Source organism: Dermacentor andersoni, chromosome 3 (genome assembly GCF_023375885.2).
Source record: "Dermacentor andersoni chromosome 3, qqDerAnde1_hic_scaffold, whole genome shotgun sequence".
NCBI lineage: Eukaryota > Metazoa > Arthropoda > Arachnida > Ixodida > Ixodidae > Dermacentor > Dermacentor andersoni.
Window position 1 is genome coordinate 16,601,610 of NC_092816.1, and position 18,391 is coordinate 16,620,000.

General features: G+C 46.5%; 1 protein-coding gene across 5 annotated transcripts in view; it reads left to right on the forward strand.

The window, feature by feature from the left end:
* Positions 1–18,391, forward strand: part of LOC126520156 (anoctamin-7-like) — a 130,266-nt gene that overhangs the window by 25,456 nt on the left and 86,419 nt on the right. Inside the window, exons 1-3 of one of the 5 annotated variants that reach the window (XM_055065572.1) lie at positions 1,629–2,621; positions 5,577–5,723; positions 9,013–9,214. In XM_055065572.1, coding sequence (XP_054921547.1) covers positions 9,086–9,214 — 129 coding nt within the window. In that variant the 5' untranslated portion in view covers positions 1,629–2,621; positions 5,577–5,723; positions 9,013–9,085. Of the gene's footprint in view, positions 1–1,628; positions 2,622–5,576; positions 5,724–9,012; positions 9,215–17,345; positions 17,581–18,391 lie in introns of those variants that run through there. The other 4 variants (XM_055065571.1, XM_050169227.3, XM_055065573.2 and 1 more) reach the window with 4 other exon arrangements.

The following is an 18,391-nucleotide window of genomic DNA, read 5'->3' on the forward strand; positions in this document are numbered from 1 at the left end:
CACTGTGCATAAAGCGCGCATGTACGCGCCACAGTCATAATTATGCTGTATAGATCTTTCTCTCGGTGCCTAAGTTTTTTTTTTTGTGTGTGTGTAGCTTACCGCATCCACAAACGTCTTATTTTGCTCTTGTTAGAGGCCAAAGTAGCAGATTAATTTTGAAGTACTCGCTAGTTCTGCCTCTCAGGTGGGTGCCTTCAAATACTTGTTGAGGCATATTTTTCCGCTTCAGTGTACGTGCGAGCTAAGGATCTGCTCAGGGAGTTCTCAGGCTTTATTTGAGGAGAGAGAGAAAAGAAGAAAAAAACGAAGAAAGTCGGAAATGCTTGCACGCTAAAATCATCCTGTCTGCCATGTTCAGCAGCACCATGAATCTCTGTCTGTGTGCGTGCGTGTGCGTTCTCCTGTCAACTGATACTTCTTACTGTTCTTTTTAAGACTTTTAGCCTGCGAACAGGCTCAATATATCTGGAGACAGCACTACATAACTTCCCGCATTAGCACAAAGCCTTCAATCAATCAATCAATCAATCAATCAATCAATCAATCAATCAATCAATCAATCAATCAATCAATCAATCAATCAATCAATCAATCAATCAATCAATCAATCAATCAATCAATCAGTCAATCAATCAATCAATCAATCAATCAATCAACTTTATTTACCAGTTGTACCACTAGTACCAATAGTAGCTTTTAACTCTCAGCCACTTTCTCTGAAAATGAATATTTCTCTAGCCCGGTAGCTTTAAAAAATCCGCTAAATTTCTGTTTTGTCTGCTTTAGTTTTGGATAGTGCCGAGCTCTGCTCTTCTAGTGTGTGTTTATAGGTCTTATGTCTTTCTATTTTATTTCTGAGCGTAATGAGTGTTAACTACTACCGAAGCGTTGAAGATGTAATTTAGAGTGCTCACACTGGAGGTGTAGCCAACGTTCAAGACGGAAGCGTTAGATGAAGCAGCGAAAGAAAAATGTTATATTGTCCATCAGGCAAATTATGAAGCTGAGGAGGCAGCAGAAACAAAGGTGCAATTAATTAATTAAACAAATTCTGGAATCTCCAGTGCCGACACTACGATCTGATAGTAGTGAAGCGAACCGTATAGTAGATTATTCTGACCGCCGAGGATTCTTTAACGTGCACCTAAATCCAAGTACACGGAGCGTTTCTGCCATGGAGGAAGGAAACAACAGCAGGGAGCATACCGAAGCAGGGAGCATATTGAAGCCGAAATCTACTGGGCCAGTGTTGGCCCAACACGTGATCGCACGTGAAAGTGCGCGGTTGGTTTTAGTGTTCCCGCTCTGCAGGCAGAGCCACGGCAGGGTAGCCGAACAAACGCGTACCGCATAAAAACTACTGTCATAGCTACTGGGAACCAAACGTCCCAGCAAATCTCGATTATCGCTCCGTGATCTCTAAGCAAGAGGTCACGTGTTGGGCCACCACTGTGGCTTCACGGAGCGTTCGCTTGCCAATGCTGACTGCAGGACGTAATGCTACCTCCTATATTTTCTCTTCCCCCATGGTTTTTGCATTGAACTGCTGCCGCCGCGGCCGGGATCGAACTCACGACTTCGAGCGCAGCAGCGCAACACCTTAGCCACTGGGCTACCTCGGCGGGTCAGAGCCTTTCTGACAACAGAGGGCGAGGCAAAGGCAAGGACGCTCTTTGTGCGCAAACGAGAGGATGTGTGGTAAAAAACAAATTGGGCGAATGCTCACCCTGGATGCAGAGACTCAGTTTACCTGTGAGAACACCCGTGATAGCGAGGTAACGAAGAGAAGGTTTTACTTACTTTTTTTAAAGCGAGCACTTAAACCGCATTGCCGCAGGGCAGACAGATCACACCCTCCAGAAAGAGTTCTCACTTGTTTCCTTTCCTGCTATCCACGCCTATCCTTGTGCTCTCTTTCTGCCGTTCGCCCTCGGTGCATTGCGCGCTTCCTGGAGACGACCGGTCCAGCGTCGGTGACCTCATCCGCCAGTTGCGCGTGTGACGCAACTCTCACACGGTGCGAGAGGCGCTGTGAGCGTACGTCTGTCTCCAGGCAAGTGGTAGAAGAAGAAAAAAGAAACCATTAAAACCTCGAGGAAGAAAAAAAGAAAGAGAAACTGGAGCCTCAGGGTAGCAGTTGAAATCCGAAATTTCTGGCGGGAGTCCAACAGAAATGACAAAGACTGGGTCCCAGCGCTACATGAAGCACCTACACTTTTCTCTGAAAGTTAGCTGGCCGCAGGAGAGAGCGGTCAGCTCGTTGCGCTAGAATTCCGCCGGCTCAACGGGACGCCCCGTTCCTCCTTTCACGTGCAAGCCGCCAGATGGCAACACGAGTGTTTTAATGGGATCAGTTCTGCCGCGACCGCTCCTGCTGGCCGTTGCTTTTTTTTCTCTCTGACGCGATCTCTTGCTGGTTTCGGAGTATTGTTTTGCGCAGTTAACGAGAGGTGGACACCGCAGGCAGCGACTAACTCATTTCCCCGACTGCATTCAAGATGCCTTGGGCTGTGTGATGGTGTAAAAAAGTGCGTGCGCCCGACGTCAAGCAACAATCTTTCCGTCGTTTTTAATGCAGCCGAGAAGTCGACGCCAAATGGATAACACAAGTGAACTCGGTAGGTGCAGCCGTTGAACTATGTATTGTGGTTGAACTGCCTATAAAAGGCGCGTTACCAAGGGGATAGGGGTGTTAACCACCGTAACCTAAAAAAATAGCAATTAAAATAGCTCTATCAGGTTGCGAACTGGCTGGAAACACGTGCTCGATATCAAAAGCAGGTTGGAGACTTCTCCAGTAAAACTAGGAACACATTTCAACTTAATGGCAGCTCAAACATGGAACGCATGTGCAATGTTTGTTTGCTCCCCCCACTGTTTTTTTTTTTTTTTCAGAAGCATACAGCAAGCCCTAACACCGGGGTGTTAACAATTATTTTCCTGAACAAAGCTTCTTCTCGAGAGCTTCTCAGCTTCGTCATGTTCACTGGCCTAGCACGTCAATGCCTGAAATAGTTCATTCTCCTATCTTACATAATTAAATGTTCGCGTTACTAGGTCGCTTATTGTGGGCAGCAAGCATAGCGTGATGCTAACACCTTAATTTCGGATATGTTGCCTCATGCTACAGTGGCAGACATAAAACATATGTGCGTATTTTAACGCTATCACAGGCTCTAAAGCAACACCTCTTAATTTCTCTAGTCCATCCGAGGGCTCAGCTAATCATGAGCGTCGAACCAAACTATTTATTGGTTCCGCTTGAAAGCATTTCGCTTTCGGTTCAACTCCAAAACGAGAAAATAACTATCCGAACCGGTTTATAACAGTTTCTGCCCGTTTGCTCGTTTTTTTACCCGTTTAAGAATAATTACGGGAAAACAGCATAAATATTTTTTGTACTCAAGCTTGACGGCACTTTAAATATTTTTTTAAGAAGTGGGGGGTGAAGGGTTGCGTGCTGTTCTTTGGGCAGCAATCAGTTACGAAAAAAAGCACATTTTGAAAGTATACATCAGAAGCAGTACGTCATTTGTATTAGACAAACTTACTTCAGCTTATATTACCAGTGCGATCAAAAGTGACAGCTCAGCTAGGTAGGGCTTGCTCATTTCAGCGTTTATATAAAGGTCTCCCGTAACTGGATAACTATTTATTTTGTGGTCGCCAGTTTCAAACACTCACTAGTGTATGATCAGCATGCCTGCCTCCCGACGCACTGAAAGCGCGGCCACTTCTAAGATGACAGCATGCTCGCAGATTTTCTGATTAGTTCCAATTCGATACTCTGAAAGGAGTGTTCTAGCTCTTTAAGAAAACGCTGAGTTGGGCTTGCTGGTATAAACTCATAATTACAAAAGCGCCAAATACGAAGACAAAGGGGAGCCACGAAACGACAGGACTATGCGCTGACTATCAACGGACGCCTTTTATTAAAATTGTCTGTTCTTCAACTGACTATCAACTTATTCTCTATTCTTCTTCCTTTCTTTTTTCATTTGATCCGCCCTTCCAGTGCCCTAAGCAGGAAGTTTAGATGGGGATTGTGCTTAATTTCTTGGCCTTTGCTTTCTCGCTCTGCTTTTCTCTGCCTGCACGTCCATTTATTTTTCCTTTCTAAGCTCCTTCGTTCATTCCGAACACACACGCGCCAAACTGTAAAATAAAAAGAAAGCATCGACTCTACAAGGTGTGAAAGCCTCGGCGTCTGTTGTCTGCGCATTGAGATGCAAAATAAGGAACGTGTGCTTTCTCACGTCACCAGCTGTTCGTTCCCTTCTGCACCTGTGTTCTCGCATTTGTTTGACCTCCGTTTCGAGCACACACGTATTCCCCTTCTCGTTTAAAATCGTTAGAACTGGCGTACAAAACATAACACTGGCGGATTCTTATCAGCAGGTCGATAAGTGTGCCCCCATTGATACTACATTGGGTGTGGCACCACTTCTCGCGACCTGACATTGACTTATTGATTTCGATCTGCCAAGATATGGTGTGCTGCAACGTAAACCTATTCAAAACATTTTCCGTTCTATTTTTGCCATTAACAGTCCGTGATTGGTAAAAACCTTTAAGGCCACGCCCACTTAGCCTGTCTGTCACGCAACATCACGAAAACTGCGAAAACACCCCCTCTGATATGACATGAACACACAGATTATGCATGAGTATTTGCCGAACGAAATAATAAATAAAGAGGTTCTTTCCGATTCTACTTCTTTTTCGCCATTAGCCTTTCGCTATTGGTCAAAATATTTCGGGCTGCCCCTCCTTTGCCTGTCCGTCAAGCGACGTCGCGAAACTGCGATAACTGACCATGTCAAGTGACATCTACGCACTAAAAGTGCGTTTATATTTCGGACAAAACCGATTTTTTTTTTTTCGGGATTGTTGGAGACTGTTTCGCTCAGTAAGGAATAGAAGGTTAATGCCCGCCGATCGGCTCTGGCACTGGCTACTCGGAGCTGCCGGCGAGAATGGATTTCTTTGCGTGTAATAAACATATTTTCGTGGATGTATAATGTCGTCGAGCTTTCTCGGCAGGCACACGATATCGCTCGGCCAACTCCTTTTTCGTTGAGGGCCCGTGTTAGCGGCATTATTAAATGTCCATCGCGCGCCGCTGCAATTATCGACCAGCAACCACAAGCTAAGCAAGGGGAAATGGACGCCGGCACCACTCACCGCACCCGGTTATCTACTTTCCTAACGTACAATGGCAGTGTAGCTTTCACCAGTAGTTGGGGGTACTAACATTCTTGCCTTATTTTTATTTTTTTACAACTGAGAGTTTTCTTCCGTACTGTGCACGCCTATGTGGTACATTGGATTGTTATCCCAAGCAAGAGTAACAAGAACGTGTAACATGTGTATTTTCACTCATTGACGCAAATTCCACGAAGCGTTGTAGAAGCTAAACCTAGCATAATTAAGCCAATCGATTAGCTAGGGGTCAAATTCACAAACTTGTTAGCATGCAGTTGCTTTTCGTAACAGATCAGTATACAAGAACAGGCCGATCATGATAGCCAATGATAAGAGAGCTAATGCATTATCTCCTCTGTAACTTCCAGGTCTCCACATCGTGTGATGTGATGCACTCTTACAACCGATATCTCCAGTGGAAATGATGCTCTGAAAAAAAGAAAGAAGAAAAAGCTGAATGAGCCAAGCACCGATCATAGGCGTGCCACTCCGAAGACTTAGGCTTTTGGAACACGGTACAAACGTTATATGAAAAATGTGTCCCCTTTCACTGGCATTCACCCGGATGCTGAAAAAGGTCGGGAAAGAATCCAGGCCAACCCATCACGTTGGCATTTCTCCTAATGAAAGTCTGAGTGCTCCCGCAAAAGGGAAACTTCCCGAAGGTCGCCAACCGCCACTGCATAGATTAGGCAGCAGCACTCCACTAAAGCTGTTTATTGCCGCTTGCAAATTGCCCAGCCGGCACCAAGCGGTCGCTGCTTAGCGAATTCACTAAACCACAAATAACTCCATTTCACTTCACCGAACACTTTTATACTTAGCAGAACGGCGCTAAAACAGGCGAAGAGATTTCTTTTTTTTTTTCTTGGGGGGGGGGGGGGGGGCAAAGAGCGCTGTGCCGTAAACTATAAAGGTTAACGAACTAGCCCAAGTTTTCCTGCTGTTACAGGTAACGACCAGCATCGGCCTGTAAGCAAGCGCGGGCATTCAAGACTGCGGGAGCTCTTTTTGCGTTTCGTAAGCTCAGTGCAACATGTGGGCAAGCGGATTGTTTTCTTACTGGTGCACCGGGAGTTTCAGTGCCGAGACTAAATCATCAAAACTGAGAGCTGGGCGAGTCGGTGTGGTTCCACCTTAACGAAAAAGTGCGCGAAAAAGACGTAGACGAGAAAGAGAGAAACGACAAACACGGGCGCTACTAGCACCCAACAACTAATTGTTCCCACATAAATGTGAGCAAGAAGCAGTCTCCGAATCAAGCAAAAAGGTCTCTCCCGTCCTCTTCCCACATTTCAGATTCACGCGATACAGAATTCGCGGACACGCGACAATGCGTTCTTTGGTCAGGGGAAGGGACGCCAGGCGAAGGAATGTACGGCTCTAGCAACAGGCGCCTTATATTCGCGCACAACTCATTGGACCATGCGGGGATCAGGTTTACTAGTACAATTTCGCCACTGTTCCAAATCAGATCCAGCTTCAGTCTGTTGGCTTCCGTTCGACACAGATGTGTTCCACTATGCTGGAGATAATATGTTTCATTTGGCTTCGTGGCATGGCGTGCGGCATGTTTTGTTATCAAGGTCACTTGCTTCGGACAGCTGTCAGGCTCCTTGCGTAATGCAAGCCGACAGCACAGAACCGAAATCATGGAAGACATCTGTATGAGCGGCTTCGGGCTGCGGCGTGGCATGCTCTACGTGTATTTCACGTCCTGCTGGGGAGCGATGTACACCAATCTACTGTTGTAAAGCATTTCCTCTATTTCCAACAGTACGAAAAATCAGTTCATTAGCTAAAGTTTACTCAGAGCAAGAAGTTTTGCATGACCTCATAAGTATATATCACGTGGCGTTGATCGTCACGTCAAAAAGAAAAACGGAGAGCTCTTTATTGAAAAGCACCGTGTGTTGCTGGCGTATATTCGCCTATAGATGAAGGCGCGACGTGATTTCGGAGGCCACGGATTTGATATATTGAGCTCTCATCACTTGTCATCGGGGAAGAGGAAGATCATTTCCAGCAGCCAAAACGTATCACAATACCGAGTTTATAGCACTATATAAAAACTTCGGCGCTAAAGTTGGTCAAGGGCGAGCATCGGAGTAGCAGCTGGTATTTCCTTGCCAAGGCAAGAAGTGTGCTTAAGCGGCGTTGGAAATCGCCGACACCAAAAACGAAAACGATCGACGTCGATAGTGGCGTCATGCCTCGGCAACCTTCACCACACGCTCATTCTTATGCACTGTATTATATACGATTTCAGCTTGCACTATATACCTACAAACTACAACAGTATCTTAGTGGCAAGCAAGATCCCCTCACAATCACTGAATATAGTACGCGGAAGCGTTGCTTGCACCAAACGTTGAAGCCCGCGGCCAAGAGACATATGAGGAAGTGGTGCTTGTAAAGCCACTGTCCCATTACAACGTTTCCTGCACGTGACATATGATTTTGTAGTCAAATTAAGGGACGCCACTCACGTCCATAAGTGATCCTACTCGGTGTCCGTGTGAGGTGGTATATTTCATTCCACCTTGCTGTTCTCTTACCCTCCTTACTTTCCTCCTTTTCATGTTGAAAAGCGTGGACAGCTATAAGAAGAGAGACAATCGCTAGCCTGCTTCTCTCTTTATCTCGCCGAGATCTGCTGGCACGTGACTTTGGTAGTCTTCGCGTTGTTGCGCTGACAGAATTGAAGTCTGCAGTGAGCCTCCCTATCTCTTGATGTTATTGTGCATCTCACCCGGTGGGCAGACCACAGTTGTTTGCGTCGAATCCACAAATTTGTGTAACACCATTCGACACAAATGGGGCTAGATTGAGCATACATTTTCCTGATTAGTTCGGAGGGTAAAAATTATAGGGTAAAAATTATAGTTAAGTGAAAGGCGCAAGCAAAAACACGAAAAAGCAATGGGTGAAAAGCGTGAATTTCACTAGTCCAACATAGAAGATACATCTTGCGCGGCACTGACACGAATTTGCAGCTTCTGTGGATCACTGTCTTGACTGCCTGTTTGCGCCACCATTTTATGAGCAACCTTGAAGGGTTTGTTTACGGTCGATAAACCACAACAATCCCGACGCAGAGACCGGGCGTCCCCAGAGACTTTGCAATGAGCACACAGAGCCGTTGAGCTAACGAGGTCATTACGGGCGTCACTAGGCACGGCGCAGCCATTGTCTCCGGTGGCGCTCGCGACGCCGGCTCGGCCTGGTAGCAGCCAAGCGTGGCGTGGCGTGAACGCCGACGCCTCCCTGGTCGCGCCCAAGCCCGCCGCATCTGGCGCTGCTGCCCCGGGAAGTTCAAAACTCACCGCTCGCTTTCGCCAGTGTTGTGTAAACGCTCAGCGGGCACTCCCGTAAAGACAGCTCCCATGTCGGCACGTGCGAAATGCGCAGAGCCTATGCAAGGTTCTGAGCCCGTTATTCGAAATTCTGTGGTTCCGAAGTAGCTCGTGGAGGAAGGCCGTTCCAGACAGCAAGACCACACGTGGTAGATCATGACGGCTCGATTTTATGCTCGTAAACAGGAAGCGCGAGGGGCGACTCGGTGAGAAGTTGGAGTGTGGTGCACTATTACCAATTGTTCTTGTTGTTGTTCATGACAAAGCTGTGCTCATCACTGTAGCCATTACCATTGTCGTAGTTGAAGTAGTAACGATCACAGTGATTTTCCTTATTGTTGCGTCCTTGAACTACAATGTGGCCTAACAGTTTCGATAGCGATCATCATGTGCTTTCAGCAAAATTTCACCGTTTTTTCTCGCTTTGTGCATCTTGGGGCGTCTCCAGCAGTGATCCCCCGTCGGTGGTGGTCGCGGTGGACGGATCAGCGCCGGCAGAAGCAGAGCCAGCAGCAGCAGTCATGCCTCGGCTGGGACACTACAGCGAGAAGTACGAGCTGAACGGCAGCGGCTCCGAGCAGCCGGCCGCCTCGTACGGTTCCTTCCGAAGGGACGACCAGGGGGCGCTGCTGAGCCACGACCACCTGTTGGTAAGCGAAGAGACAGCGGGGAGGGGGGGGGGGGGGGGGACTGGTTTAAGCAACCCTGGATAAGTCTGTCTGTTGGCAATGCTCAGCATGCTAGTCCGGACGGGTAGGGTGAAAAATGAAGCGTTATGCACAGTGTACGTCGCAGATGCCCGACGCACATGAAACACATCGCAACACGCAACGAACTACATCTAATTTAAACCCGTGTCTCTCGTTGCGTGAGACGCACAGACAGCATTAGTCCATGGGCCAAGTATGCATCACTGCTCAAGGCATGATGGTAATTGATGTATATTCACTGGGGAAGTTAGGGCTGCTGCTTCTAATGTGAATAGTGGTCCAAGGTACGAAACCCTATGGTGTGAAGCTGCTGTTTCCTGCGTCGGTCCCAGGAATCGCCACGTGAGACCCTGATGAATTTTCTATGGTGCTGTGTGAGTTTTTAGCTTTTGACCACATGAAAACTTACCTGAGTTAGTGTGCATAGTAATAAGCGCCTAATAAGCTCACATTAGTGACCGCTGCAGTGATCCTTAACTGTGCACTCAGTGCTTTCTTTTCTCTGGTAACAATGAGTGGTCAATGACTGCGTCCGTATTTTATCATTTAGCTTTTTTTTCTTAGCTGAGGCAATATTACTGATGGTACGCTTTGAGTGCTATGGGACTGTGGCCATCCACAGAATCCAATGCACTTTCACTGGAACTTTCGTTGAGGTTTTGGTAGTCGTCGGCCCACTTGGTTGCGACCGTGGTTGCTCCATAATTTTTTACTAATGCAACGTTCCGATTTCAGACTTACCCACGCTCCTATTAACATTCGTCTATAATAGCGGACATATGACCTATAATTCACATATGGCCTATAATAGCGGATATATGACCTAAAATTTAAAAAAGAACACCATGACGTAATGGTTCTGCGCAAACCCTTAATGTGGAAAGCAGTAATTAAGGGAAAATGAGACGTCCACCCAATCGTATCAACTGCGACAGAGGAAACTCATACGGGTTCCTCAAAAGAAAAGCCTCGCAGTTGAAGAAAAATTCGTCCTGGTCCGCGACTCAAACCCGGGACCACCGCCTTTCCGGGGCAGCCGCTCTACAATCTGAGCTAACCAGACGGCTAGTAGATGACAGGGCGAAGTCGAATTTGTCAACAACTCGAAGCGAAGGCGTTGTGGTGGCTCGGGAAAATTTTTGACCTCCTGGTGTCCTTTAGCGTGTAGCTGAACCTAAGTCTACGAGAGTTTTTTTTGCATTTCGCCCCCATCTAAATGCGGCCGGCATTCGATTCCGCCGACTCGAGCTTAGCAGCCGAAGCCATCTCCACCGGGCTACCGCGGCGGCCGAACCCGGTTACTGACCGTGCCTTTAAAGGGGCACTAAAGAGAAAAATGCTTTCTTGTGCATCAGTAAATTAACTTTCTACGACACTAAAAACACCATTCTTACCACAATAAGAAGCTTGGCAAGTAAGAAAAAGTGCAAGAACGAAAGACGGGTGGCGACGCTTCCATGAAGTTCCCGCACCTGGTCGCTGTGACGTCATGGATTTTGATGGCATCTTCTAGGGCCTACTTCCTGATATAGCGGTACAGATTGACTACATTGTGTTCTAAAGGAACCAAATATTAAACATAGCAAGTTTCGGGAACCTTTACTCAGCCAACGCGGCCCAAATGCGAAAACATACTTTGGAATCCCCGATGTCACACTGACGTAGCGGCGTCGGGGGTTTCGGCGCGAAATTCAAATACTGATATTTCGACCTTCATTTTCTCATCTAGTAATCAAACTACTATTTTGAAATGACTGCCTGCAGGGTTCTCAAACAATGCTCTATTAGTCTAAAATGATTTATTGTTTCCCTTTAGTGTCCCTTTAAGCAGTATAACACAGTATAAACTGCCCGCTCGCCTGGGAAGCACTCCTCATAAAGGAATGTAGGCAGTGCGATAGCGATATTTGCCGGAGCAAAGAAAGACTGTAGAATCGATGCACTATCTGGCCTGGATTTGATAAAACAGGATGGCTATGTACATTCTTTAACTTCTAGGCACTGACAATTAGTCTGTGAAGGGCGGTCAGCAGATCAAATGCTCGCTGTTCTCGCGCCTTCGCGGCACATTGTTATGTAAAAAAATTATCACTCGCAGCCGCTCGTCGCGAGCAAGGACTGCTTGCAGCAAATGCATTGGCTGCAATTGTGAAACGCACCGACGTCTGAGAATTTACCAGATCATGCAGGTAAGCCGTTCCAACTGTGTTAGCGGAAGCGAAAGCCCTGGCTATTTTTCTTTTAATCCTGTTAGAAGAACAGATCGACATTTTTGAGCGCTTCATTACGAATGACCACCGTATCGGGCACAATATTGTGATTCCAGAGCATTTTGATTCAATGAAAGCTTACTACGGCTGCATCATTGAAAGGGGTCACCCACACGCTCTCTGGGGTCTTACGTAAGCTTCAGCTATCTATACTGTGTCAGGGAGAGAAGTAAAACGTGGTAACACGTTTTGTTCCTTGATTACGAATATATTAAAGGGCTACGTACGGCTACTGGCACAGCGTAACGTCACATCCGATTCTCTGGATAATTCACGTTTGTATACGAGTGCAGGGATGAGTTGAGGGGACACCGGTGTACGGTGAGAAACCGAGTGGCTCCCACAAGAGAATGCCGTGTCGACACGAAAGGCTGCGATGTTAATATGGCCGCGTGACGTCACGCCTCCTGCGCCGTATCTTTCAGAGAAAGTTTTCGACTGCGCCTGTTGACAGATTATTTTGAACCATGATCTAATTTTTTTCTGCATCTATTGAATGAATCAATTAATGAACTTCCGCAGAAGCACATAAGAATGAGAATTTTAGGACGGGAAGCTGCTTTACGCGCTCGACCTTCCCCTTATGCGCCCCTCGTCAGAATCTCAATATTTATTTTGCATCTCAAAGAAAATTAAACAATAATCTCCACAGAACGCCTGCACCTTCTACCGAGTAGCAGACCTAAAATTTAAAAAAAATATAGGGTAATAGGGGTTTTAAAATATATAAACCTCTAACTTTCGGGACAAAACCAAACACAAAATTAAAATATGGCACGGTGCGCGTGGCATAATAATAAGTTCTTCAATTTCTAAGCGCGAAAAGTGGGAAGTTTATTCACAAGTACTTAGGGCCGACTCTTTCTTCTTTATTCAGACGAAAAAAACTTTGGAAGGTAGGCTACGTCAGAGCCTGCTATCCCCCCAAAATCCTAAATTTCTTACTCAAGTTCTATTGGGAAAGGGAAAAAAAGAAGTAACTATAATGGCATTGGTGTGCTTCTAAGAAAATTATTTGTTATCGGTGATTCCACGACGAAAGAAGAGTCCCGGCTAGTGGGGATGATGATATGTACAGATGAGGAAGGTGTGATGCAAATATTTTGCTCACAATATGAAAAAAGCACGATACACACACCAATATGCAAACATCAAAGGAATTGAAAACAACAAGATAATGAAAATACAAAGCACTGTCAAGTCTATAGAAATGGAAAAACACTAAAGTGCAAGTGTTTCGCTGTACGATGATCGAGGGTCCTCGCGTAAGGATGTGTGTTAATAACGCTATACGCGTCGAGAATGTTGTTGCGGGTAAAAGATTTGTCACCAGGAAACAAAGGTAGCTGTGCAAATAGAATTCCCGACAGTAATGATGCATTGGCGAAGGATCGCTGTCGAGAGATTTATCGGCCTGAGAAATACTTTACTCATATACTGACAGGGTACTCAAAACTCGAATGAAAGCTCGGCGCAGTTGCTGAACGTAACTCACTCTCACAGTCAGCTGAATTGAATCGAATGTATCAGCACATGTTTACTTCGGGAAGCGGAAAATGTATACGATATTAGAGGTGAACTTAAGTCATGGCTAATATTGCACGCCTTTCCCGCTTCCCAAAATTCACCTCCATGCTGTATTGTCAAGTTCACGAGAGAGCAAACTAATCTCGCAGCACTAGCAGCCTGGTAGCTTGGTTAGGTTGGCGCTCACCTACCCGTCCTCGTCATACAGGTGCTTACAAAGAGATGCTCGCACCCTTGGGTAAACCTACTTGTAAGCATTCTCTTTGTGTTTTCACAATAATCCCAAGAGACACCACAAGAGCGGCACAAGAAAAGAAAGAGGTGTGTATTTTGCGTAATCACACTACATATGTGGAGCTGGTAAATGAGTACATTACGCAGGTAGATGCAAATCTGAGGCGCTTTCAGGAGTCTACTTTTCAATACCCACAGTCATTGGGCACACAATCTGTTAGCACGCCATTACGAACACAGACAGCCTCGCCGTACCCACGTGACACACCAGGAGCGTTGCCGCGCGCTGCTGTTTTACTTATCGTTGGTGACCACTTTCACCAGAATATCGCTGTTATCACGTTATCGCTCGGTGCAAGGCACTCTTGCGGCATCAAAAAATTTGTCAATGTGCAATCCACTAGATAACAAAGCAAGACAAGCGTTTCTAATAGATGTCGCACGTGACGCGAATAGCTTTATACAGTCCCGCTTCACCGCGTGCAATCGGGTTTTCCCTGCAACCGGGTTTAACCCCTGATATAACTGACCACTGGAAGTCACATTCCCAAGGGAAGATGAGGGACCTCCAACGAAAGTGAGGACACGCCGATGAATTTCTAGCATCAGTGCCTTGACTGCTGCACACCATGCCAGCCCATGGCCAAACAACTCTTCTGGGAATGTCGGGATCATGAAAAGGCACGTGGCAGAAAATTGACGGTCACTTATCCTTACGTGATTTAAATGCGAAAGCATTACTTCTCTAATTAATTGGTTACGTCCATGATACGTGACGTCATACATTGTCACGCGTCCTTCACAACTCTACCTTAATGCAACTTGCTCTAATTTGTACCGACCTCAATCCGCCTTAATCCGCCTTTCTCTAATTTTTGCCAACCTTACTCATCTTAATCCATCTTGCTCTAATCTGTACCAACCTTAATTCACCTTAATTCTCCTTGCTCTAATTTGTACCAACCTTGACCAACATTAAGCAACTTAATTCACTGTACTCTGCTTTAAGTCTCTAGCTTCATCATCATCATCAGCCTGGTTACGCCCACTGCAGGGCAAAGGCCTCTCCCATACTTCTCCAACAACCCCGGTCTTGTACTAATTGTGGCCATGTCGTCCCTGCAAACTTCTTAATCTCATCCGCCCACCTAACTTTCTGCCGCCCCCTGCTACGCTTCCCTTCCCTTGGAATCCAGTCCGTAACCCTTAATGACCATCGGTTATCTTCCCTCCTCATTACGTGTCCTGCCCATGCCCATTTATTTTTCTTGATTTCAACTAAGATGTCATTAACTCGCGTTTGTTCCCTCACCCAATCTGCTCTTTTCTTATCCCTTAACGTTACACCCATCATTCTTCTTTCCATAGCTCGTTGCGTCGTCCTCAATTTAAGTAGAACCCTTTTCGTAAGCCTCCAGGTTTCTGCCCCGTAGGTGAGTACTGGTAAGACGCAGCTATTATACACTTTTCTCTTGAGGGATAATGGCAACCTGCTGTTCATGATCTCAGAATGCCTGCCAAACGCACCCCAGCCCATTCTTATTCTTCTGATTATTTCCGTCTCATGATCCGGATCCGCCGTCACTACCTGCCCTAAGTAGATGTATTCCTTTACCAATTCCAGTGCCTCGCTACCTATTGTAAATTGTTGTTCTCTTCGGAGACTGTTAAACATTACTTCAGATTCATTTTTAGATCCACTGTTCTGCTTTGCCTCTCCAGGTCAGTGAGCATGCATTGCAATTGGTCCCCTGAGTGACTAAGCAAGGCAATATCATCAGCGAATCGAAAGTTACTAAGATATTCTCCATTAACTCTTATCCCCAATTCTTCCCAATCCAGGTCTCTGAATACCTCGTGTAAACACGCTGTGAATAGCATTGGAGAGATCGTATCTCCCTGCCTGACGCCTTTCATTATTGGGATTTTGTTGCTTTCTTTATGGAGGACTACGGTGGCTGTGGAGCCGCTTTAGATATCTTTCAGTATTTTTACATACGGCTCGTCTACACCCTGATTCCGTAATGCCTCCATGACTGCTGTGGTTTCGACAGAATCAAACACTTTCTCGTAATCAATGAAAGCTATATATAAGGGTTGGTTATATTCCGCACATTTCTCTATCACCTGATTGATAGTGTGAATATGGTCTATTGTCAAGAAGAGTACCTTAGTGTTGAAGCAATGAACGACCATCTTGTGGGCATGATGAAGGAGTGTGCAATAGAAGTCGGTGATAACTCCGTTAGACAAGATACCAGTAAGCTATCGCAGGAGACAAACGATCTGATTAAGAAACGCCAATGCATTAAAGCCTCTAACCCTACAGATAAAATAGAACTGGCAGAACTTTCGAAGTTATTCAACAAGCGTAAGACAGCTGACATAAGGAAGTATAATATGAATAGAATTGAACACGCTCTCAGGAACGGAGGAAGCCTAAAAACAGTGAAGAAAAAACTAGGAATTGGCAAGAATCAGATGTATGCGTTAAGAGACAAAGCCGGCAATATCATTACTAATATGGATGAGATCGTTCAAGTGGCTGAGGAGTTCTATAGAGATTTATACAGTACCAGTGGCACCCACGACCATAATGGAAAAGAGAATAATCTAGAGGAATTTGAAATCCCACAAGTAACGCCGGAAGAAGTAAAGAAAGCCTTGGGAGCTATGCAAAGGGTGAAAGCAGCTGGGGAGGATCAGGTAACAGCAGATTTGTTGAAGGATAGTGGGCAGATTGTTCTAGAGAAACTGGCCACCCTGTATACGCAATGCCTCATGACCTCGAGCGTACCGGAATCTTGGAAGAACGCTAACATAATCCTTATCCATAAGAAAGGGGACGCCAAAGACTTGAAAAATTATAGACCGATCAGCTTACTGTCCGTTGCCTACAAACTATTTACTAAGGTAATCGCAAATAGAATCAGGAACACCTTAGACTTCTGTCAAGCAAAGGACCAGGCAGGATTCTGTAAAGGCTACTCAACAATAGTCTCTAGCTTGTGCCAACTTTAATTCTTTATTGCTACTGACATCATGCAAGGCGCTGATGATGTCACTGATGATGATGATGATGATGATGATGATGATGATGATGATGATGATGATGGTGGTGGTGATGATGATCACGATGATGATCCCGATGATGATCTTTGTTAAAACGCGTTGCGGACAACGCCGGCTTGTCTGCGTCACGGGACATACAATGCTTTCGCATTAATACCTCGACATGATTCCGAACTACGAAACCTGGACCCGACAAGCAGACGAGCTAGATAGGCGTGCCGTCTGGACGATTGGTTTCTCGACTTCGCTGACGAGTCTGGTTTGCAGTGAGACGAACACAGACTGAACGAAATATTTTTTACCCCTATCTTTCCACCCATTCAGGCCAGAGCGCCAGTCCTTCCAATAAAGACGCCGTCCATTCGGACAATCTCGAATTGACCCGAGAACTCGGTTGCTGTGGAATGTGCGATGACGCATGCTTATAAATAGTCAATGGATCACTGGATTCAGATTCGACGACCGCAGGCTGTGCTCGCTGCTATAGCGTTGTAGCTTGCTTTGCTTCTTGGGCATAAGATCGCTCGCTGAAGTGTTCGATTCTTTAATAATTCTTCCCGGCAATGTTCCCGCATCTTCGCCGTCGTAATACCGTGACACTACACCCTTAACATAAATGTGCACCCTTTGAAGTTTACACTGACCCCAAACAATAATCGTTATAAATCTTGCCTACGTTTCCTTTATTTAGCACTCCGGGTTCCCTACTTTCCTCTCGCGAATGCCAGTCATTCCCGGAGGCGCTATGTCATGCTGATACGCGCGTGCCCTTCGTGTCCTGAAGGCACGGCTAGTACGGCGTTAAAGAAAGGAAATGCGTGCGATATAAATGAGTGTTATTGTTTGGGGGCAAGACGAGCTCCAGAGGGTGCATATTTTTCTTCGAGTCTGTTCGTCCAGCGTTCGCAGTAAGCGCTCCCACCTGCGAAGTGCGCTTTAACCGCGTCTTCCGGCGGCAGCGTCTCGGCGGCGCACGACGACCGCGGCGGCATCCCGCGTCGCGGGCTCGCCGCGAGCACCGCAGCTGCGCCCGACGGCGGCAGAAGCGGGAGAGACGCGCCGCCGCCAGCACACCGAGTGTCGCCGGCGAAGGCAACCACCGCTGTCGTCGCTCGTCGTCGTGGCTTCGCGCTCCGTTTCTCCACCACCGCGGTCGTGGCATGACGAGCAACTCGGCCGCGAGCGCGGACAAGCATATGCACGGTAGGCATCTCCCCACGAGCATGTTGTCACTCTCTCTCTGTCTCTCAACGTGTCGCTGCTCTTTCGGTACGCGGTACGCTCTGCATATGCAGAGCAAGCGGAATCTGGGTGCCGAGGCAATGTGTTGGTCAGGGCTAAAGTGCCAATATAAGCCATTCATTGTCAGTCAAGCTGACTTGTATGTTGTAGGCTGCTCTACCGCTTATGCAGTTCCGCAGGTGACTCTTCTCTGGCGGTGCGAGAACAAGACCTGTCATTTGAGGAGATAAAAAAAAACAGCAATCGACAGGACGTATGCAGGAGACAGACAACGGCGCCGTCGCCTATCCCTTTCTTACGTCCTGCATATTGCACTGCTTTATTTTTCTATGAACTCAGTAGCCTAAATATGCACGCTTTTGATGACCCATCAGTGAAGCTTCGCAGCACACGGCGTATGTAGTTGCGGGAAAATTTTGTTTACTTGCAGTCATCGACTGAAACTTACGCGATACACGAGGAGCAAGAAATAAGATGCGAAATGTGGAGATATTAACTGGAAGACAAACATCGAGTTTGCTACCTTCTACAGGGTAAGGGGTAAGGGGAGGAAGAAATGTGACAAGGAAAAGCACAGGCAGAGAGAGGGAAGCAGATACGTATACAGGCGGACATATGAATAAATAACACGCAACAGCGTTGCAGTCCTTCAGCCATAGGCTATTTGAACGGAGGAACTTCATTAGCGCCTTTGTTGCCTTCTGGTTTGAGCACCGTGTAAGCGGCATTCCAAGTTCTTTCTCGAAACCACTGTAGCAGAGATAGGGGAGGA